We start from the raw sequence: 23,856 nt of genomic DNA, 5'->3' as shown, positions 1-23,856 counted from the left end.
GTAATTATGGAGCAAAAATTCCACTTAAATGTGAACTGACTGCCCTCCCCAATGAAAGCCTATTTGTGCGTGCCAGATGTGTGAAAGAGACACCTCATCTCAATCTTCAACTTTTTTAGATTTTTTTTGTATTCCCGCACATAATAAAGTTTTGTCAGTTTTTGACTGACTTTTTGAACCCCCTCCTTCAAAGCCCAGCGATGCACATCAGATATAACATTTCAGGTATTTTCATCCATTCCAGAGCTCACTTTCTGAACCTGTCACTCTCTCCACCCTTAAGAGAGCACGTGCCGTGCAGTTCTTTACATTTTCACATGCTCAGCGCACCAGCAGAGTAAAGGTGCTGGAAAAAAGGGATTTCTCTCCTGTGACGGTTATATTGTTTTCTCAGTCGTTTCAGCTGACCTTTTGCTTTTTCTTGAGTTTCACTGAACATGTTGAGCAATGCTGCTTCTGTCTGGAGACAGAGACTGAGAGCCTGTCTTTCTGGGGCTCAGTATATGAAAACAAATGTCTCTGAAGATCAATGAATTTAAGGCCAATGTGGAACTAAATCAGGGTGAACGGATTCAACCAGCCAGAAGTTACTCAAGTGTTCAATGCTCAAGTACAGAAGCACAGATGTGAGTTGGCATTTAGGCGCTGACATTTCAAGGTGTTGTTTTGTTGTGCCGGTAGTCTAACCTCATAAGAGCGTGAACTTAATTTTTTTAAAGGGATATTTAGACATGCTGATATTTTTGCTAGTGTGTGTATGTGACCTTGGTGGTGCTCCGTTAGCATATTTGTCGGTTGTTAGCAGGGCTTGACAATATGGGGCAATCAATGGCCCATCTAGAGATCAGGGTGGCCAATGGAAGATCAATAAGTAGGCTATATATAATAGAGCTACATACAGTGGCCTTAGAAAGTATTTTGGACACTAGCCATAAATGACTGAATGTCTTTCATTATACTGTATAACAAATGTGCAAACACATGAGCTTTTATACTTTAGAAAAGAACAAACTTTTCTAAGCCATTTTACTTTGAACTTTTTCTGAAGGCGATTTTAGCGGATGTATGAAGTTCACACAGATATCGTAACCGATTATCCAAAATATAATCACAGTATCTAATATTAACTATGAATCCCGTTAATAGAATTTCCTGTCTCAATTTTGAACAATATAGCCTAGGTATTTCATTTTATTTATTTTAGTTTACATTTTATTTTATATATATTTCCTTTCTTTTCCTTTAACAATGAACAAAGTTCATAGAATTCCCTGTCTTAATTTTTAAGTGAATTAAGACAGGTAACACAATTTGAAATATCCATTCACATGGTCTTTACTAAGTTTTGAAAGAATTGGGTTATATATTGCACCATATTGGTAATCGGTTGATAGTCCATATTTGATTTTTTATATAGGCCAATATTGGATGTTTAAAAATCTCAGAATTATATATTTTTTTTATTTTCATGTCATGCCTAAATTTACTTGAAGCTTGGACTGTGCTGTGATTGTGATTATCGTGCGCATTTTGTCAGTAAAGCCGGTTCTGTGATTAATAGTAAATCTCCATCACGTGCTTTCAATAAGCTACGCAATATCGCATTGATTATCGCAGGCAATACGTCGCTGATAATTGTAGAAAATTAATCCTACAAATATTTATTTTATTATTTAGCTTTTAGGGAATCACTCTTAAGAGTTGATCTTCATATGATTAATTGTTATTAATCAGAATGTCCAACTTATGCCTTGTTAACGACTTGTCCAGCCAGCATTAATAGCAGCAAGTTATCTCTTAACACGTTGTTTATTTCATTCGTGGCCAACGATTGGAATAAATCAAATAGTTAAATTTAGTTATCTAACGTTAGCTCCTGAGCGTAGGTAAAACGCGATCTTTTTGGCAAATAGTTACATGTTAAATCACATAACACAGACAAAAAGATTTCTTAATAAAGTCAAAGTTTTATTCACTAACTCTAATACACTACTGACTAGACAACATAAAACAGACATAAACACACATTCGTTGCAATGAATTGTTCGGATCTTAAGAGAGTCTTAGGTTCTAACTTAATGCTCGTTTTAGCCTGAGGAAACTCATAGACAGAGAATCATTCTATCTTTACTTCTCAAAGGAGAGATATCCCGGTTTCAGTCAATAAAGAGATTTTGCCTTACTTGGTCTTTTGCTTTCGGTTCAAAGAGTTCAGGCTTTCTTCGGTTCAAAGAGTCTTTCCTTCAGGTGATGTCCATTCTTTGCTCAGCTTGAGACGGATTGGCTGCTCGGGAGGTCGTGTGACTAGAGCCCTCTTCAGTGGTTGGTCGTCTCGTTCTGACGTGATGGCGCTCAGGAAGTCGATTCAGGTCTTAGCTTCCAATGTTAAAGTTCTTTCAAAGTTTAACTGAGTCTTGGTGTTAGTTGCTTGGCTCCGCCGTGATGTTCGCGGCCAGAAGCGCTTTGCAGCGTGAGCAGAACGAGAGACTCGCAGGCGCGCGTGGCCTCCTGTTGTTTTCAAACTCCAACCCCCTTCATGGTTGTGCATCCGTTTTAACGGGCCGATTTGGGGTCCGCCTTTTGGGCGCGTGGTCCAATCGCAAGTGTTTCTGTGGGCGGAGCCCCGCCCTGCACAGTTGCGTGTTTTGCATACATTATCTGGTTCAGTTATTCATCACATAACAACTTATTGAAAGCAAGTTTCTATCCGTTATTGTAATCATAATATATGTAAACAAATCATTTCCATTCACCATAATACTATTCATAAAATTAGCTTTCTAAAGAAACCAAACACTTATATTTTGATATGCACAAAAATACACGTGACCACAGAGGATATTACTGGGTTAAATACATTGATTAAACCATCCCCAAATTCTAAACGACACAAATAGCAGGTGAACTGAACATCTAGTGATCAGGCAAATTATACATTCTGGAAACAGATTTACCATAGATTTAAAATAATGCAACAGCTTATAAATGTCACAAACAGAAACTTCTTAATACATGTATAGATATATTGTATATAGTATTGCTTTTCGAGTATATTTTGCTTCAAATAGCAGAAACCAGTATAACTTTTGTTCCCCTTTGAAACATTTGTTTCTAATTCAAAGGTGTGGCTCTCTCTTTCTCTTTGTTAGCCACAGCCGCACAGAAAAGGCGCGTTTCCTTGGAATGTGCGTGATATGCAGGGTCGTAAAAGTCTTTGGTTTGGAAAGTCTGGAAATTGTCTTTAGTTCGAGTCGCTCGTAAAAACGTCATCCTTTGCGATATCGTCCTTTGAATTTACTGCGACTTAATGGTGAGCAGTTAGGGAGGGTTCTGTGGAGTTTCTCCAAATGACAAGGGCTCTCAAAAACCCAAAATATATGTTTTTCTGGTCTCAGGAGGTTTAAGGGAGGGCCGTCCATACGGCGTCAAGAAGTCTGATGTTAGGTGTGTGCGTTCAGACCACTCCTTACATAATGAACGCAATATTGCTTAGCTTGTCAGTGAACTGCGGCTCTGTTGAGTAAATGCTGCTCCATCTGAAAACACTTGATGGAAATTTACTACTAATTACAGAACCGGCTTTACTGACTAAATGCGCACGATAAATCGAATTCAATTATTTGCACAGCCCTACTTCAAGCTTTTAAAATGATTGACTTTATTTTTTAGTGTTTTATTGTTGACTTATTTGGACGAAATAGTACAGAATTTTAGTAATGGCTACTTATTGGTTTTCAGCCATAACATGAAAATAAATATCGGCATATCAATATTATCCAGAATTGTAGTGTGTCACTGCCTGTGTGTCTGTTTACTGTGTAGCTCTGTTCAGATGTTATAGGATGTCATAACTATTTAGGTATGTGACTCAAATCTCTTTACTAAACCATATGACACTTTGTAATCCCAACTCGCAGTGAGGAAAATGAATGAGTGAGATACTGCCCGCTATTCTTGTTTCTCGCTATCAGAAGCCTGCAATCATCTGTTGACTTAATTTATGTCCATCCTGTCGCATTAAACAATAATCATTCCCATGATACTTCAAGAAGATAAATTTCCCTGTGCAGTCCTGAGTGAGTCTAATCCATCGCCAGCTTCTTTAGCATTGCCTGTAAAGGTTAAGTGAGTTTCTTTCAGAAGCACAGTGTATTTTTTTCCCTTGGCAAGGGAAAGGTTGTTTGCCCAGTGTAGTTTGTTTATGTATGTGTTGGGGTAAATTAGCTATTCTCAGTCTCACTGAAGAGCCGACGTGACAGACAGTGGCCCTGCTTTTGAACTGACTTAATTGGGCCATTCATCACAGAATGCTGATGTCTACCTCTCTCTTTCTCTCATGTAGCTATCTTTCTCAGTCTTTCATTTTCGCATCTTTTCTTTCTCTCTTTCTGTAAACAGAAATGTAATTATTGGATCACATGACCCAAATTTGCCCACTACGAGGATACCTTAATCAAAACAACACGGTTTTAAAATAGAAGACAGGTAGAGAATTTTGTGATTTTTCTAATGTTTATTGGTAAGAAACGCCTTTGGGATTTAGATTTATGTTTTTCCAGTATTCTTTCCCTTTGTGAATGATTTTATATTTAGTTCTCCATTAAATCACATTTTGTAATCTCTCTGCGTCTCAAGTGGAATTTGACATGAAATGTATGTATCAAAACGAATGTTAATGTCTCTTTATGTGCTCTGATATGTAGTGAAGTTGCAGATTAGCATAGTCATAACTCCTTTACACGTGTTATGTAACGTTCCTGTTTATCATCCTTTCCTAGTGAACCCACTTTGGTGACATAGTATCTCTTCAAAGCTTGTATTGCATAATATACCATCTCAAGAAGCTTAAAGCAGTGAAAATGAGGCAAACACTGGTCAAGTTAATTATAAAGGATCTGCTTGCCATAAAGTTTTATATCCTGATACTCATTCTCGTATTTTATTTTATTTTTGGCAATGACATTCATTCCTTCTAAGCGTCTAAATACATATACATTTGAATAGTGTTCCTCTTTTGTTGTTTAGACACAATTTTTAAATAATTTCATATTTTGACATTTAAACGACTTAAAGGGGACCTATTATGCCCCTTTTTACAAGATGTAAAATAAGTCTCTGATGTCCCCAGAGTGTATATGTGAAATTTTAGCTCAGAATACCCCACAGATAAATTTTTATAGCTTGTTAAAATTGCCACTTTTAGGGTATGAGCCCAAACGCACTGATTTTGAGTATGTTGCTTTAATGCAAATTAGCTGTTGCTCCCGGAGAAGAGGGCGGAGCTTTAAGAGCTCAAGCATACACACACACACACACACACACACACACACATACATACATACATATATATATAAATATATAAATAAATAAATAACGGGTGTGCGATATGTATCTATTTTTTTATTTTCAATAACGATAATTAGACGATATTTTGTTATTGTGCTGATATCTGACTACCGTGGATAGCTGCAGTTTTTGATATTCTTCATATTCTGTGTGGTCAGTTCACATCGGTGATTAATTCATGTTTTAATTTAAGTTTAAATTGATTTTTACCTTTTAATAAAGCAATTCTTTTCTAAAATTGTTACATTTAATCAGTCAATAAAGATAATACACATTTAGGCTGTCACCAAATGAAACCAGTATCATCAAAATTAATCTTTGCAGAAGTTGCATCTGAATTGTTATTTAGATGTATTTACACACTATTTAATGTAGCTCAAAGGGACATGGAGTGCTTTAACCAGTTAGAAATGCATAATTTTTTGACATTTTAAATATAAAACATTGAATACTGATATTTAAAATTATTATAAAAAATAAAATAGACTTTAAATGTGAAATTAAAACGGGCAGTAGGTGTCAAAAAGTCACTGTTAATAAGTGAGTCATTGCGACTGAACCGAATCATTTAAGGTTGATTCATTCAGGAACGAAGCACTGTCATGTTGCTCAGAGACGCAAAACAGCGCTGTGGCTGTTTGGAATAATTTTTTTGTCAGCGAAATGGTGCAAAAACAGGCCATATGGCGTCTGAAACGTAAGTCTCTTAATATTAACTTATTTATTGAACTGTTGTATAAAATCAATATCACATTTGTAATCATGCTTATTGTTGAAGAAAAAACGGCATCAAACGTAAATATATACATTTTCTGCCTCCATATCTTGAATTTTGCGATCATTCTTAATATATTTTAATAGACTGAATCATGCAGTGAAAGAACACTCTAAATGCGCGCGTGCACTGTTTAACCCGTTTCATCACCACGTAGGCTAATGGAAGCGTACTCCTTAGCGGTTTTGTTTGGTTTTTGCAAAATACTCGATATTGTCAAATTGCACATCGTTAAAACAACAATTAAGATATTATAGTACTATATTATTGTATTATAGACGATATATATCGTACACCCCTAATATATATATATATATATATACACATATATATATATACACATGACATGGCATTTTCACTGTCCCACAAGATAAACATGCATATAAATAATATTGTTATTTAAAATGCAGTAAATCATTTAAAGCAGTTCTTTGTCCTACATGGACCTGTTGTTATAAAAGATTTTTGTCATTCGATTTTATTATTTAATTTTTTTGAGCCAAATCTCAAAATTGTCCCATTAGGGATGGGACGATACACCTACCTCCTGATTCGTTACTGTCACGATATTTAGGTGCCGATACAATATGTATTGTGATTTATTTTTTTAGAATTTCGATTCTACAAGTATTGCGATTCGATATTGCTATGTGTTGTGATCTTTGTTTTTTGTTTTTAACTCTAGACCATAGGAAAAAGTTGAATCATACACTTAATATAGGTCTACAGACTGTCACAATTAAAAAAAAAAACACACACACACATCTTAGCAGTTACTATTGCGATTCGATATTACAATTTATTGTGATTTTTTGTTTGCTTATTAAAGACTAGACAATGGAAAATAGTTGATTATACCCTTAAAAGAGACTGTATATGATGAGTCATATTAACAAAAACAATGCATCAAATCTTTCTAAACTTTAATTTCAGGAGCATACACATACGCAGTTTGTGTATATTTAACATACGCAGTGTATATTTAAAGTACCTTGAACCATGAAACTTTAAAGGGGCTCTATTATGCAAACATTACTTTTATAAGGTGTTTGAACACAGTTGTGTGGCTGCAGTGTGTGAAAACAACCAGCCTATAATGTAAAAAATCCACCCACTCATTTTGTAATAAAACCAATAAATCATAAACAGTCTTTCCAAAAGAGCGGTTTCAGATTCTCCCTCAGTTCACGCTACCAAGGGGAAAAAGTCCCACCCATTTGTGATGCTTTCTGCCCTATTTGCATAAACAAAGCCCTTAGTGAGAAGCTGCGGTCTGCCATTATTGGAGATAGATACAATGTTAGCGCCAAAGAGGCTTTACAAGTGTTGTGTTTTGGGATGCACTAATGAACATAGGAGTCGCCATAATCTCCCCTCATCTGAGCCGAGGACACTGTGGTTAAATTTCATTTTCAATGGAAATATCAAGAAAAATAATCAGTAACGTCCCCTAAATGTTTAGGAATCAATACCAACACTTCGTGCGTGAACCTCAGCTCCAGGCAAAGTAAGTATCACGGGTTTGTTTTCCAAATTGCCTTTCTGAAAGAGCTTCTTGGCACTCTGTAAGGCTAATTGCTAAAGCTATCATTGTTGCTACCTGTTTTCACTGATGCTGCCGTCAAGTGCAATCAGAATGATGGTGAATAGGAATGTGGTAGTTAAGTTGCATATGAAAGCAATGTGAGTCGATCACTTGAAGTTGTCGAGCTCATGATCAGAAGTGGGACTTATAAAGTTTGTGATAGCATGAGACCAGCTATGTTGTTATTTTTATCCCGCCGTGCTGCCCGTCTAATTCATAAACGCATATACAGTATAATCAGATGACTGACTTTGAAACCGAGTACGTTTTCTGTAAAGATAACAGGCTTGTACTAATAGGGGAATGTTTATTTACAAAGGCTAGCACTGCTAATGTGGAGCTGGAGCTCTTGAAGCTCCGCCCTCTTCTCCGGGAGCAACAGCTCATTTGCATTAAAGCAACAAATCAGCACGTTTGTGCTCATACCCTAAAAGTGGCAATTTTAACAAGCTAAAAAAAATTATCTGTGGGGTATTTTGAGCTAAAACTTCACATATACACCCTGAGGACATCAGACTTATTTTACATCTTGTAAAAAGGGGCATAATAGGTCCCCTTTAAAAGTACCAAAACCCTGAACTTGCACATGAATATAATAGTCAAATGTTCAACAAAATGAGAATTAAAAAAAAAAACTTTCTGAAATGAAATAAAGTGCTATGTTACTTTGCATACCGTTTCAGTCATTTTTAGTCATGTTTTCCCGGGATTCAAAACGTGAAGGTGCAGAAATAATTCTGGAAGAGGTCTGATCCTCTGCCTCCGTCATGGTTCTGCTTTCTCGTACCGGCTTTAAACGTATATGACATCTAATGCAGCGACACTGCACACGCAGAACGATCGCTGTATGACATGAAAGCAATGCTTTTTTTTTAATGTTATACGCTGATCGTCTGCGCGGTGCTGCTCCAAGTCGAACGCACATACATTTCGTCCGCTGTTGGAATTACAAAGCGCTAACTTCTCCTGAATGTGACTGAATGTGTGACTGAACACCAGGTTAGCCGACCTCAGACTTCTCATCCTGCTCTGAAACGGTCACCTGAGAGAGATGGAAGGGTCCATTCAGCCATCAGATCACATGACCTATTGTTCGTTATGTGGGGGATACAGCTGGTTTCCCCCAGGGGCCGAAATAGGATACTCTCTACTTGAGCTGATATGTGCAAATGAAGCCATAGCTGTACAGAATCACAAAAGGGGACTGCACAAAAACAATATATTTGTGAGATGTCAAGTATACATATGATTGTGTGCTGTTGTAGTAAGCTGTGGATATCAGTGTATTATTCACTGTATCAATGTTTTTAAATATCTTTATGTCTCTTGTGTTCAACGAGGCTGCATTTATTTGATCAAATATACAGTAAAAATGGTAATATTGTAACAGTTTACAACAATTTAAAATGATGACTTGCTATTTTAATATATTTTAAAATGCAATAAAATGTGATGCAAAACTATATTTTCAGCATCATTACTTCAGTCTTCAATGTCACATGATCATTCAGAAATTGCTGCTCAAGAAATATTTTTCAATATGAAAAAAATTAACATTGCTTAATATTTCATTTTTTTTCTTGAAAATGTGATATATTTTAATGATTCTCTGATGAATAGAAAGTTCGAAAGAACAGCATTTATTTGAAATATATATTTTGCAAATATCTGTCACTTTTGGTCTATTAAATGCATCCTTGCTAAAAGCATTCATTTCTTTCTTTTTAACAATTGTACTGACCCCAGAATAATTTTAATATAATATAATATAATATGCATTTTGAGCCATTTAAAAATAGTATTTATTTTCAATGGCTGATAACAGATACAGTTGGCTGATATAAATTCTATATTTATATATAATTTGTGTAAATAAAATGAAACACTAAAAACTAAAGCCAATTACTTTAATTGTTTAAAGTAATTTTCATGTTTATTTTGAAATTACAATTGTCATGTTATTAAGTTTAATAGTGTTTTTAAAGGTTAACTTTGAGTTTTAAAAGACAGCAATGGTAATCTAAATGCAAAAACGAGAGGAACAAACATTCACAATTCAATATTGTATATTGCCCTATAAATTAAGAAAAATCTTCAATACCAGTGTATTGTGATTCCCTAATGAAGAGCATCTCATTCCCTTGAAATTTTCCTGACCGTCTTCTCCTGCTCATCTGTAAGGATGGAGAGCTCAGACGGAAGAGAGGAGCATATTAGGGTGACAGCGCACTTGGTATGCATGAAAACGGTGAGAGTAACCTTTTATCAATCAGCTTTCATCACTGACCAGCCCTATTGAGGGAACACAAAGCAGGCTGTCAGTATTATTTTCCCACTCGTTGCTGCAGCAACTAAACCTCTGAAACCCTTGCTTTTATGAAGCTTGGATTGGTTTAGTTAAACGCAATACCATCTCTCATTTACTCTGACCGCAGCCCGACAGGCCATTTAGCTGTATGCTGTGAAATAGTGTCCTTTCAATAAATAATGAATATCTGGTAGCGCTAAAAGGGCTGGAGAAGTTTTGGCTGCCGAAACGCTCTGGCATCCCTCTCTCAGATAATACACACAGGGTCTCCATTGTGTTTAAACATATTCCGACACAGCAGCGCTTTAGATAAATCGTTCTGTCTCTCTCAGGAACGCCGACTTCCAGGCTAGTATTGATGTAGAACAGACAGTGAAAGTTCTCAGGCTTTTCAGCATTCAGAGGGATGGACGGATGGATAAGGAGAGAGAGGCATTTAGCGTTTCACCCCAAAGGTGCTCGAAATTCTCGCCCGGTCTTTGAGGTGCCGGGCACAAACTGTCGTGCGAAAAGGGGCAGACGGGAGAGCGATTGGAGGGACACTCGCTTTGGCAGTCTGGCTGGTGGGCGGGACATTTGGCAATGAAACATTGCATAAATAATGCCAGAGGGGGGCGCTGGGTCCTCTGTTGCACCTTTGTGGCTGAGATGAGCCAGTGTTGTGCGCGAGGTGCTTGGAAGCTGCGGCTGGCAGACCGGCCGCACCTGTAATATGTTGAGGAATTTCTCTAATGGGAAGAGCTAAGTGGAAGGATGGTCGACGGGTTGGCTTTACACTGATCTCTGCGACCGGTTGCTCGGGTGTGGTGTGATACGAGGTACGGCTGTTTTTTCCTGATTTGTGCTGGAAAAGGAAGGAAGAAAAGGTTTCTGATTTAAAGGGTGAGTTGGAAGTTTCTGAACTTTAACTGGATTATATGTATGCTTTGCTAATATAGTGATATTCGGTTAAGATGTTGTGCAAGTTGTTTTTTCTTTTCCTCTTGGACATCTGTTGTGTTTCTCATTAGGTATGGCATAATACATCCATTCATTGGCGCTAATTCTCACTGATTGGATTTTAAATCTTATTTATACTGGTTTTAATTGGTAGGTTTCAGTCAGACTTGGGTATCAGTGCTCATTTTTAAAATTTGAATTATGCATTAGTTAAACTTATTTTCTTTTAACTCTGATCAACAGGTATTGCTGGATTTTCTTCTTTATTAGTGATTTGTGACATTAATTCAACTTGTTTGATAGTGTTATTGCTCCAGAATATCTACTTTAAACTACCTTGGATTATAGGCTAATGCAATTACTACAGTATCAATATTTTTCTGTTTTAAATATTTAGTGTGCTTTTAATATTTGGTAGTTAAATAGATTTAATGATAACACTTTACGTATAGCCTTTATGTATAATGCATTATAAAGTGTTGTTAGAGGGTATAATGAATTATAATTATTCATAATGTGCATTGTAATACATTATATCTTGTCGTAAATAATTATAACCAAATTTATAATGCATAGTGTAACAATGAATTGATAAGTGTTATGTTTTAACTGTGGTTACATGTATTCATGAGATTGTGCAATGCATTATATGGTGCATTACAAGGCATAATTAATGCATTAAAACTACTTTTACAATGCATTATACATAAAGGTTTTAGGTAAAGTGTTACCGATCTAAGATTTGTGAATTAAAAATAGGGTTTTGTTTTTGGTCAGAGGAACCATCTTTGCAACCGAACAGATTTTTTCCCCCCAAGTAGATTCAAATTGTTTAATGCAAAAGGTAAAATACAGTAGAAATCTGTTTTTCAATATAAAGCTAACAATTTAATTTCCATCACCATGTCCCCTTAGGTGCTTTGTATATCTGAATATTTGAACCAGTTTGAACTGATTTAAGCTAATGAACAAACTTACCAACGCAACTGTTTTTGAATTTTAAATAAGAGTCATAAGGCATAAAAATGTCTCAGCGCTTACAATGTAATGAGACAGGAGGGAATGCATAACTAACTTTATGACACAGTCTTTAGAAAACATAGTTGCCAAGTGTTGCACATTACAATCATAGCCATGTTGCTTTATCTCCTACACAATATACTGTTATTATTCAATATATTGCTTCGACTTATCTGAAAAAAAAGCTCTATTAAATGGAGAGCACAGCCATGCAAAGGCATCTTTCTTTAGATTTAATTACTTAGGATGTATCTCTCTGTGGGCAGGATGCATTCCACAGTCCATATCCTCTTTTAATGTGTCAGTGTCCTGAACTGCACAAATGTGAGAAACGAAAAATCTCATGGGAGAAGTGTGAACGGTGTGAGAAAGAGAGAGTCGAGAGAGCGAGACAGAGAAGAAAGCAGTTTAATTTGCTGCACTTTTGTGGTTTGCTGGCTGAGAGCTGATTTAGTGCAGATGAAGAGGGGTGTTTTAGAATTGAATATAGGAAAAAATGGATAAATTGTTGTTTTGGTGTCTGGAAATAGGCCCTGGCGGGACACACCATCATCTGATTCAGTCCACAAATGGCTTACAGAGCTGGATCAATAAACTCTCCAATTGTATGACCCCCGTATGCATGTGTTTACGGATCAGGCCCCCATCGATTCTCCTGCCCAGCTGTAATTAAAACAGGTATCTGTGACAAGAACTCCTTCTGTGGAGCCTCTGATTATTTTCGGAGTTCCTATTTTATCCTCATTTCCCTGTTCTAGACCGTTTGGGGTCACTTTGGTGTCTCACGCTGATCTTTTGTCGTTCTCTGAGTGCATTTGAGGAATAGAATGTTCTTTGAAGGCTTTTTTTTTTGGTACCCGGGCTTCAGGCTCTAATCTTGGCTGCCTGGAGGGGGCATATGAGCTTGGGGCTGGCTGTCTGCGTGATTACATGAGCCGTCCGGTTATGGAATGGCCCTTTATTGGTGCTGATGGTGCACTTTCTGTCCCAGTTGGGGTGTTAGTGGTGATTATCATCTCTCAGGGCCGGCCGGAGGTCTGCCTGTTTGATTTATAGATGGCGCACACGCTGCTCCACAAATTCTACAGAAGTTTCTCTATGGGACTAGAGTTTAATCTAATCTAAAATAAGTTTGTAACTGAATTTAATTACAGGAGAGAGCAAAATGTACCCTCTATAGGACATTTTAAAAAGACATATTGAATGTAATTAGGGGTTCTTGCTTTAGGTTTATAGGATTAGGGATTGAACAAACCCTGAACTCTTAAGTATTAATATGTTGCCTCAAATCGTCCAGAAGTTCTTTTACTTTTCTAAATGATCAGATGAACTAATGTACTTGCATTGAAGGAGGAACCTGAGCCTTATGTAGAGACCAGAATGGAGTGAGGTCTATTTTAATCATTAAACAACATGCTAAAAAAAGCTTGATTCTGATTCACAAGCTCTTGATTCGATTAGATTCTGATCTAGATTCGACTCATCAATTCATTTGGATCGATTAATTCACTACATCTGGTGCAGTACGTGATTTTTTTTAAGGAAATAATTCTCTCTCAACTTAAGCTGTAAAATAAATAGGAAACCCTGTCAGTTGGGACATTACTATAATATTAAAGGTTAATATGAACAACTAATAAATTCAATTGCTGTTTATTATTAGAGAGGTTTTTTTCTATACCAACATTTAAATTGCACACGAGGCAGTTTTTAGATATTATGTTCGTTTCTACTCCAATTTATTGTTGATATATAAACTTTTAAACTGTAACTTTAATACAACTTGTTTTCATGATTTATTCATAAAATATAGGCTAAAACATAAAACTAACAGGTTAAGTACAAATGTAATGAATATGTAACATTGTATATGCTTAGCAAAATATTTAGTTTTTTCAACATACCTTCTAATATTCATTCATGTTTATTTCAGTTGAACTGAGGCGACTACAACGATCTGGTCACACCACATTAAACAATGTAACACATTAGAGACTACTTTAGAAAATGCATAGCAACAAGGTAAAACACTCAAAGCACATTAACAAACACATAAGAACACTTTAGCATCACAATGGCAACTTTTGCACTATTAAATACCACTTGTATTTTCCTCAAAGTGGACAATATTAGTTCAGCTTTTACAGTCAGCTGTGTACAGTTTTAATAAGAATGTTGTATTTCAGTAATCTTCTCATGTTTTGAAGAATAAGTGACGTAGAGTAATGGCGTTTAAGGAAATTTGTTAACTGACCATCTCTCTTTCTCTGTTTCTCAGGAACTGCAGTTTGAAAGATTAACTCGAGAGCTGGAGGCAGAGCGTCAGATAGTGGCTACTCAGCTGGAGCGATGCAAACTGGGATCTGAGACAGGTGGCAGCATGAGCAGTATCAGGTAATGCTAATGTACTGTGTGGGAGTGTGCAGGGGCTATCTAATGCTTCAGCAAGCCTCTGTAATGAGACCATGCTGCCTGAAGGATGTAATTGTACGGTTAAGGAAACCCTGACAATATTCTTGACTTCTTTGTGCAGGGATCAGAGTGGAGTTCATGCAATTTCAGCTTATATTGTGATTTACATACAGCACCGTGAGTTTGTATGTGTAAGAGAGTGTGTACATGTGTGCGTGGGTCCACATGTTGGTGGATTTCCATTTGCGGATCTAAATGCTAATGTTTTTGCCTACATGTGCACATGTAATTCTGTCACATGAGGGCACCCAGGTTAAACTAGTTTCCACATCAGAAGAACGGGTTTCTTTTTATGCCTTAGAAAACCTCATAGAAATTTACTGCATGACAGAGCCCCGGATTCATACACATTACTTGGATTTTGTTGTTTTTATTAAAAAATGTATTAAAGACTTAACCTATTTATTTATGTAAACTTTATTATAATCAGAATAGAGTTAATAATCATAATAATAATAATAATACAAATAATTGCCATCATTGTCATATTTAATGTTGTAAAAATATTATTTTAAAATGTATTTTATTTAAATATGTTAGTTGTTTTATTTAAATCAGTATTATTTTATTATTAATATTCTATTTTATTATAATCAGTATAAAATAAATATTAACAGTAATATCATAATCATCATCATCATCGTTATATTTAATGTTATACAATTATTATTTTTTAAATGTATTTGATTTTAGTTTATTTAAACAGTATTATTTTATTAAAATATTTTAAATGTATTTTATTTGTTTGTTTATTTATCTATTTATTTAATCTATCATTTATTTAATTTATCAGTATTTATTTAAATCAGTATTATTTTATTAAGTACTATTTTATTATAATCATTATAGAATAAAGAATATTAACAGTAATAATAATCTTCATATTTTTGTTGTTATATTTAATGTTATAAAATGTTATTATTTGTATTTCTAATGTTTTATTTATTTGTTTGTTTGATATATTTATGCATTTTATTTATTTTGTTTAACCTATATCAACCAGTATTATTTTATTATAATAAAATAATACTAAAAATAATATCAATATAGAAATTATAGATAAATTGTGTATGTGTGCATTTGTGAACGAGATACTTTCCATCACCTTTCTTTAAAAAATGCATGCATAAAAATATCTGTAATGAATGTAAGAGTTCTTTTAAGTGAGTGTCACATTTGCTTCCCCAGCATTCAATAGCAATTAACATCATTTAGCTTTAGTTGACTTTCTCACACTTGTTAATTATGTGCATCTCTTAGCGGCTTGACCTTCCATGAGTCTGGTATTGGATGTGAGAGTTTTTTAGTTTTAGTGAAAGAGAATCTGAGCTCTTTTTTTTTTTTGTGACCCTCTCATTTTCACTGCAGTCACAGCAACTCTCAGGTGAGGGACAGGTTCAAATAACATCTTGAGCCTCTTAAATGCACTGTAAGAAGATGTTTGACTGTTAAGAATTTCGCTTCAGTGGGACAATGTGTTCATGTACCTGTGTAAAACTAAGAGAAGGCTGTCCTTCAGTTTTACCACCTGTTTTTACTCCCTATTCACAGCTGTCTTTTATGAAAGGAATCAGTCTTTAACCGGTTTGAAGAGAACGACAGGGCAAGAAAGAAATGAAGTCCTGCTGCGCTCAGAGCCTCAAGGTTACCATTGAGAGCTTGTGGAGGAAGGAAGCCTTTTAATTTGCCATAAGTGAACCGTTCCACAATAGCTATCTGATTCAGACTTTCATTTAAACACTTATTCAAACCTGGTCTCTCATAGGGCTGTGTATTGGCAAGAATCTGGCGATACGTTACGCATCACGATACAGGGGTTGCGATATGATACATTGCGATACTGTAAGCAAGGCGATATATTGGGATATTTCTTATTTTAGGAATAGGATATATATTTTTTAGGAAAGCTGTCATTAAGAACACACCACCATATGTAAACTTTAGCAAAAAATAAATAAATAAAAATAGTTTAACCAGAACACACTGCAGAACACACTGGGATCTGCATTTGCAATAATCAGTCCCTATAACATTCAACATTATTGAACCACTTTTTGTGCAGTACGAGTAAAGGGGGAAATATTCAAGTGCTTGCATGATTCTTTAGTTAAATGTATGTATAAAATGTATTTTATAAAAAGATAAAAATATATATTTATAGACCCTACTTTAAAGGTTCAAGGTTTAAGTTTACAATTGTGACATGCAATGTCATAACATTTGATCTGAACAAAAAATGACATCTGCTTAATATCAATGAAAAATAAAGTGCTTGCAGGATTCCTAAAGATTAAATTGTAAAACAATGAAATAAATACAGATGTTAAACATTCTCAGAACTTTTCAACTTGGATTTCACAGGTTTTTCAGTTTGTATTTATGTTCCACGTGGAATCGCCGAGACGCGACGCGAGCCCCGCCCCAACTGCACAAAACGCCCCCGAATTACGAGAGAAAGCTGCAGCTGCGCGGCGACTCTGCCGCCCGCCGCGCCCCGCGCAAAGGCTCTTCAACGCGGCAAGCGGCAGAACCGAGGTTGCGCTCGCGCCACAGTCCCGGGGCGGACATTACCACAAAAGCCCAAATGGCACCACACTTCAGCTTTGTACATGGAAACGAGAAACGAGAAAGGAAAATGACTCCAATGCTTAATTTATTATTTTAATGGGATTAAAATAATGAAAACAAAACACTAACAAACCCCTTAAAAAACCTCTGCTATTACCTGCAACACCGCCATCAATCCCAAACTATTTTCCAAAAGGTTTTCCAGATCAAAGAATAATGAGCGTGACCATTAGCAAACAAATCCACGATGCTTACATCTACATTAAAAACATAATACCCTATTTTAATAAAACAAGGCTTTATTAGCAAAACAACCTATGTTCGTTTAGCCTACCTGCTCGCCCGGACCATGTGCACAATCAAATACAGAGGTACTACACGTACAAAGGACAGCACGATGTTTGTCTGCATTAAAAACAAAACCTAATTTAATAAAAAGCATTGTGAACACAAGGCCAAACAATCAATATTCAATTAGCCTACCTGCTCACCTAGACCATGTCCATGCACCAAAGAACAGGGAAGTGCTACCAGACTGGCACTTCCACACAAAAAGATCGGACCCCATCTTCAGGCATCCTTTCAGGTGCCTGCTTAAAAGCTCAAACAACCTGATTGGCCATGCCCCTGACTACTAGTCACCGCCCTGGCTACAGAGAGGAAACCATAATTGCAACACGTGAACTTGGACGGAATGAAAATCTGTTTTCTAATATGCAGTACAGCTACATAGAAAAGTCAGAAGTGTTATCGGTCTAACTTATCGGTCACAATTTCTGGTAACATTTTAATCCATCAATCAATCAATCAATCAATCAATCAATCAATCAATCAATCAATCAATCAATCAATCAATCAAAATAAATACATTAAGAAATAAAATGAAAATAAATAATTTTAGGATAATATTTATTATCCAATTATCTAATAGTTTTGGGTAATTTATTATCCAATATTTTTGGATAATATTTTCATTACATTTCTAAAAAATAAATTATTCTGCATTTTCTACCATCGTGTTTTGACCCCCCCCCCCCCCAATATTTACAGTATATTGTTTTTAGTATTTCAATCAGTGATAATTCATTGCAGCACAGCAAATATTATTTAATTCCTTTAGCATTATTTTGTTATATTATATTATGTTATATTATATTATATTTTGCTTAAATTAAGTCACTTTTTGGGACTGTAAAGATTTTTTGCAATGTCACATTATACATAATTTACAAAACTTCTTAATTATAAATAAAATTAAATAATTAAAAAATATAGGCCTATATATTATACAAAAACCTTTTATAGTCGTATTAAAACACCTCATTAATTTATAGTTATTTATTTTGTGTGGTTCACCCAATAATCAATTTTCATAAATAATAGTAACCACTGTTAGTAACCATTATTAAAAAGATGCATAAAGTGTATATTGCATGTTGTAAATTTATTATCATATAATGCAGTATGTATTATACTGTTTAATGCATTTTAACTTTATCTCTACAGTTATTTATGAAACCATAACAGACAATGTTTCATACATTCCATATATAAACAGAAAGTGTTACTGTTTTGTCTTCCATCTTTAGTTGTGTGTTTATGATGTTTGTGTTTCTACCATCTGTTGCATATTGTTGGGTTTGATACCTGAGCCAGACAGACACGGAGCCAGTGTCTGCTAGCAATGACTTATCAGTCTGTCAGTTTGGAAGCCCGAACAGACTGGAGATGCTATTACAGTAGACCAGCCTTGATTGTCAAATGAGTCTCCTGGGAATTCTGGGTAGAGTTGATAAAGAGACGCTTGGCTCACTGGGCTCAGCATGCAGGGAAGATGCACATTGAAAAAAACTAAAAAAAAAAAGGGTTTACTGTACAAGTCTGGGTAGTTTCTGGATGGACCTTAAGACTGTTATTTTCTGAGCATGAAATAAGCTGAAATGTGTCTGCTAATCTTTTCACGAGCGTAAAAATGCAAATGAGACATTTTTGACTGTAAACATGACGCACATGTCTTGTATAATTGGAAACCTCATGGCCAAAAACCAATTTAAACCTGGTGCGCATTTAGTTTTTCTTTTTGCTTGTGTTTTTCTATGTTTTCAGTAGCGGCACACAGAGTTGAGTAAACACTGAGTGTGATTCATGTGTGTTACTGCTGTAAATCCAGTCACTCTCTGGCACCGGATCAGTCTGGTTCACGGCTGTCTGGAGCACGGCCTACCCAATTACGTGATTACACACAAACACATACCCAGTCACTTTTCCTCCTTCTGCGGTGTCATGTTTTCCTCTATTTTGGTTTGGTGGGAACTCTCCTAAAGCAAAACATATTTCTAAGTTGATTTGCTTTTAACAGGCTCACAGGTAAATTTGACTAATCGTTCAGCACTTGTCTATCACAACTCTCTCATCTCTCTCAGGTTGGATGGTAAAATATTTTGAAGGAATAACCTTTAGTCTTTATTCTGTCAGGAGACATTGCTTCCGTTTGACAGTCAATCTCCTGAAGCTGAGCGTTTGGAAATAACTTTGAGAGATAGCAGACATCAGGAAGTGAGATAGACCTGCTTCTCTCAATCAACTGCTGCTTCCCATCAGCTCTCCATTCGGGCATTTTCAACAGTGGCTGTCTCTAAAATAAGTGAGCTGCCTACCTAGACAGCATTTTTGGAAATCGGTGCACCTAATTAAAAAGGAGTCTTATTTTAAACAATTTTAAGCCATCTTTTTTAGCTGTCATAAGACCTATTCGCACGGGATTAGTATATAATTTCATGTGGTGCATTCGCACGGGATAAGCGAAGCCTGTGATTTTACTCGAAATTATATAAAATAAGTATTATAACGATTACTTTTATATTATTTGTAGTAGAAAGGCAAACATTATAATACTTTCTCATTTGCTGAAGTGTGCATTTATTTCCTGCATGATTGTGTGTTCTCTGCGTGACGATCGGTCCGTGCGAATTGAATGCGGACAGGGGGAGAGTTCAGCTTCACTGGAGACACGCAATCGACAAACTTTAAACTCGTGATTTCAAATTGCTTTATGCATTTGTCCACTGTCATATTCATGTCATTTTCACTGTGTGCTGTATGTAAAATGAGTGTTACTTTGGCTTTATTTGAAAAAATTATTTCCAATGCACACAAACTTCCTAGAATACTGAGTGGCCTGTTGGTTACAGTGTTTACTTCCTTTTTAATTATATTTTTATTAAATAATTATTTATTAGTGAAAAATACTTAGTCATCTAAAGCATTAGTATGTTTATTTTACACATTTATTGTTTAATCAATTTTAAAATGATTTCAAATTTCTTAAATATTAATTAAAATAAATACAATTATATCTGCTTTTTTATCGGCCATTGGGCCACCCTGCTCTCCAAGATATCGGCATCTGCTGACAAAAAACCCATATCGGTTGACCACTAATCTTAGGCATGTTCTAGATAAATTTTTGTGAGACTAGCCAAATTTAAACATATTTATAACACACAAAAATGCTGTCTAGGTAGGCATTTTCAAATTGAGAAATTAGAAATTTGCTTTGGGACTTAAATATGTTTTTATTCACAATGGGCATCAGTATTAGTATATGGATAATTTTTAGTGCACAGATGGGAGTATGGAGAAGATATTAACATCCTCAATATTAATATTAAATGTTGCAGTTATGGTTGTTGATGCATTGGCTCTATCTCTGTAGCCCCCTTTCATTTATTTCTCTTCCTCCATCTTTTTCTCTCAGTGCCTGGCGAACAGCAGGCAGTGTTTAGTGAAAGGTCATCGCTGAATAACATGTCTGACTATGTGTTCTCTATGTGGCCGATTTTTCCCAAAGGTCTCTCTGTGCATTTCCATTTTTCACCCAAAACTCCTCTCGCTCACTGCATATTAAAGTCAGCTGGAAGCTTTCAGCCAAATTTAAATCTGTGTGCTTAAAGGTAAAGAGATCTGTTAAACCCTGCTTCCACCTCAAATGAAAAAGTACAGCTTGCAATTGTGAAAAAGTCACAGTTGTTGTGGGGGGGGGGGCATCACTGATTTTAAATTATGAGATTTAATGTCACAAATATATGAAATAAAGTAATGGTTTGGTGAAATTCAGATAAATTGTGACATACTGTTAAGACACAGTTGTGAGATTTGAAATAATTTAGCATTACATCTCTTGTTTGCAAATGGATCCTCTGCAGTTAATGGCTGCCGTCAGATTGAGAGTTCAATCAGCTCATAAAACATCATAATGATCTACAAGTAATCCACATGACACCAGTCCATCAATTACTTGTGAAGAGAAAAGCTACACATTTATAAGAAACGACTCCCATCATTATGGCATTTTAACCTTAAACTATTGCTTCTGGCCAAAATACCACTCCATAATCTATAATAATGCTTCGTCCAGTTAACAAAATGTCCATGCCCTGTTGTCTTTGCACATCACCAACATATTTGTTTAGAACGGTTTTGGACTGTTTTTGCTTGTAAATGCTGCTTGATCTGTGCATATTTCTCTCCTGATTCAGAAAAGATGACCTTTTTAATGGAGAAAGCAATATTATAGATAGATGTTTGAAGTTGATAATGTCTTAATGATGGATTTGTTATTACAAATATGCAGTTTTTCACTTCATAATATGTTAATTGATGGACTGGTGTTGTGTGGTTACTTGTGGATTATTGTGATGTTTTCATCAGTGTTATTGAATGTTTGAAAGTTTCACTTTATATGGTCAGAGATAAAGACTCAAACAGTCATACAGCGCATCTGCAGAGTGTGTGGCAAAAGACAATCCATTGTCCCAATCTTTTATACTCTAAAATATACCAGGATGCTCTCTTATTAACCAATTGCAGTGCATATCTCTCATTCATTCCTTTTTATGGGACCCCTGGCTAACATAAATTACATTTCTTGTCTCACACTGTTTGACACGTGGTATCAACATGAGCATGAATAAAGACACAGAAGAAGCTTTTAGAACAGAATAAACAGAATAAGTAAGTAATTTTCCATCACATCAGCTGTTTGGTCTCTCGTTCTCACGGCACCCATTCACTGCAGAGGATCCATTGGTGAGCAAGTGATGTAATGCAAAATTTCTCCAAATCTGTTCTGATGAATAAACTAATCTACATTTTGAGTAAATTTTCAGCAAATTTTAATTTCTGGGTGAACTATTCCTTTAATTAGTTAATAGCTACATAAAACAATTAGAAATGGTACAACATGGCCACAATTTAACTAAAACATAGGAACAAATTCTTAATATGTGGCCACAATATTTTATTTCTTATGCACATCATGTTTTACCTTTTTTTTATCTTTTTTATAGAGATCCCCTCTGTCTTTTGTACGTTTGCAGAGACCTCCATTAATACGAAGACATCCAGCTTAATTTCTCAATGTGCAAAGAAGCACTGAACATTTTATTTTTATAAACTCACACCAGAAAACTTTTATATTTATAGAAGCACTGTTACCTTTGCATTAATGAAGCTCTTCTTAAATTTACTCCTTCGCTGCAGAGCATATTTAACCTCTTGTTTGTTTGTGTTTGTGCATGGTTAGATTCATTCAGCATCTTTCCCGCTGAACATCTGCTGTCCCAGTTAAGTGTGAGTGTGTGTGTGCGGGCGGGTGGTCCACTTCAGGTTTCTCTTCACTAAACGGCTGCTGTAACCTACAGAGAGGACATTAAGGCAAAGCTCTTTCACACTATTCTATGCTACATTTTTAGAGCCGAGACTTCCGTAGCTCTCAGGCTGAAGGCAATGTGTTATTATTCAAATTGGATAATGGGTTGCCAGTCAGCGCTCCAGTGCAATAATGTACCGTGGTGAATTGCTTCGCCTGAAAGCATGACTGTCCATTTTGCTTCAGCTGAAGTTCTGCGCGTATCTTTTAAACGGGAAAGGTTGTGCTTAAAGTGTAAGTTGGTGGAAGTCATTATGCTAAAGACCATGTGACTACAAACAGGAATAAATTGGAGGGGGAAAAAAATGAATTATCAGGATATTTCCTTGGATGTTTTCTAGAAATTGAAGTCTCATTTTCGGATCAAAGGATGGCTAGATAAACGTATATTAGCACCTCTGTGCAATGGCAGTGATACTAAACTTGTCTGTTTTTACTATTAGACCAAGAATCAATGGTGGAAATGAATTGAAATTTGGGAGTTTGAGTAGATTCTTTATTGTTGTGATATTGTGATTATGTATTTTTGTCCAGACTGAAGCAATGGATGCCGTAACTGCTGGGAAACTGCTCACTGGAAGGACATTTTGAAGGTTTTACTTCATAATGCCATAATAAGCTTCTTAGAGCCTGTGCTCATAAGGGACCACGATGACTCTGAACAAAATTACCCACACTTATAGAATGACATTATGAGAAAAATTATATCATCAAAGCCCTTCCAATATTACCAAGCCTTGATTTTCAATTATGCCTCAGTTATGCCTATGCCAAAGACAGACAATGACAAGGTACAGTAGCATTAGCAGTTGAGTTGAACATGCATGACATATTTAAAATGATTTGGAATTGATTATTTAATCGTTTTCATTAATATTATACATGCTGCTTTCTGCTATTTTGTACATTTTACATTAATTTCTCCCACTGAAAACCCCTCCCACTGAAAATTTCTCCCACTGAAAATTACTTACTACTAATAATAATAACTAAAAATATTTCACAATATTACAATTATTATGGTATTTTTGATCAAATAAGTGCAGCCTTGGTGGCTTTGAGAGACTTCTTTAAAAATAAATCTATGTTATGCACAGTATATAGCAAAGGATTTAAAAAAAAATCCTTTGTTA

The 23,856-nt window shown here is 35.6% G+C and overlaps 1 protein-coding gene across 2 annotated transcripts in view; it reads left to right on the top strand.

Annotated features, from left to right (window-relative positions):
• LOC306863509 (catenin delta-2-like) overlaps positions 1-23,856 on the top strand; it is a gene marked incomplete at its 5' end in the record, with an annotated part of 323,056 nt that overhangs the window by 54,195 nt on the left and 245,005 nt on the right. Inside the window, 2 exons of one of the 2 annotated variants that reach the window (XM_079406883.1) lie at positions 5,932-6,043; positions 14,252-14,367. In XM_079406883.1, the coding sequence (XP_079263009.1) occupies positions 14,354-14,367 (14 nt within the window). Of the gene's footprint in view, positions 1-5,931; positions 6,044-14,251; positions 14,368-23,856 lie in introns of those variants that run through there. The other variant, XM_079406884.1, reaches the window with a different exon arrangement.

Source organism: Barbus barbus, assembly GCF_936440315.1.
Source record: "Barbus barbus genome assembly, chromosome: 44".
Lineage (NCBI taxonomy): Eukaryota > Metazoa > Chordata > Actinopteri > Cypriniformes > Cyprinidae > Barbus > Barbus barbus.
Note: the sequence above shows the minus strand (reverse complement) of the source record. Positions and strands in the feature narration are given on the sequence as shown.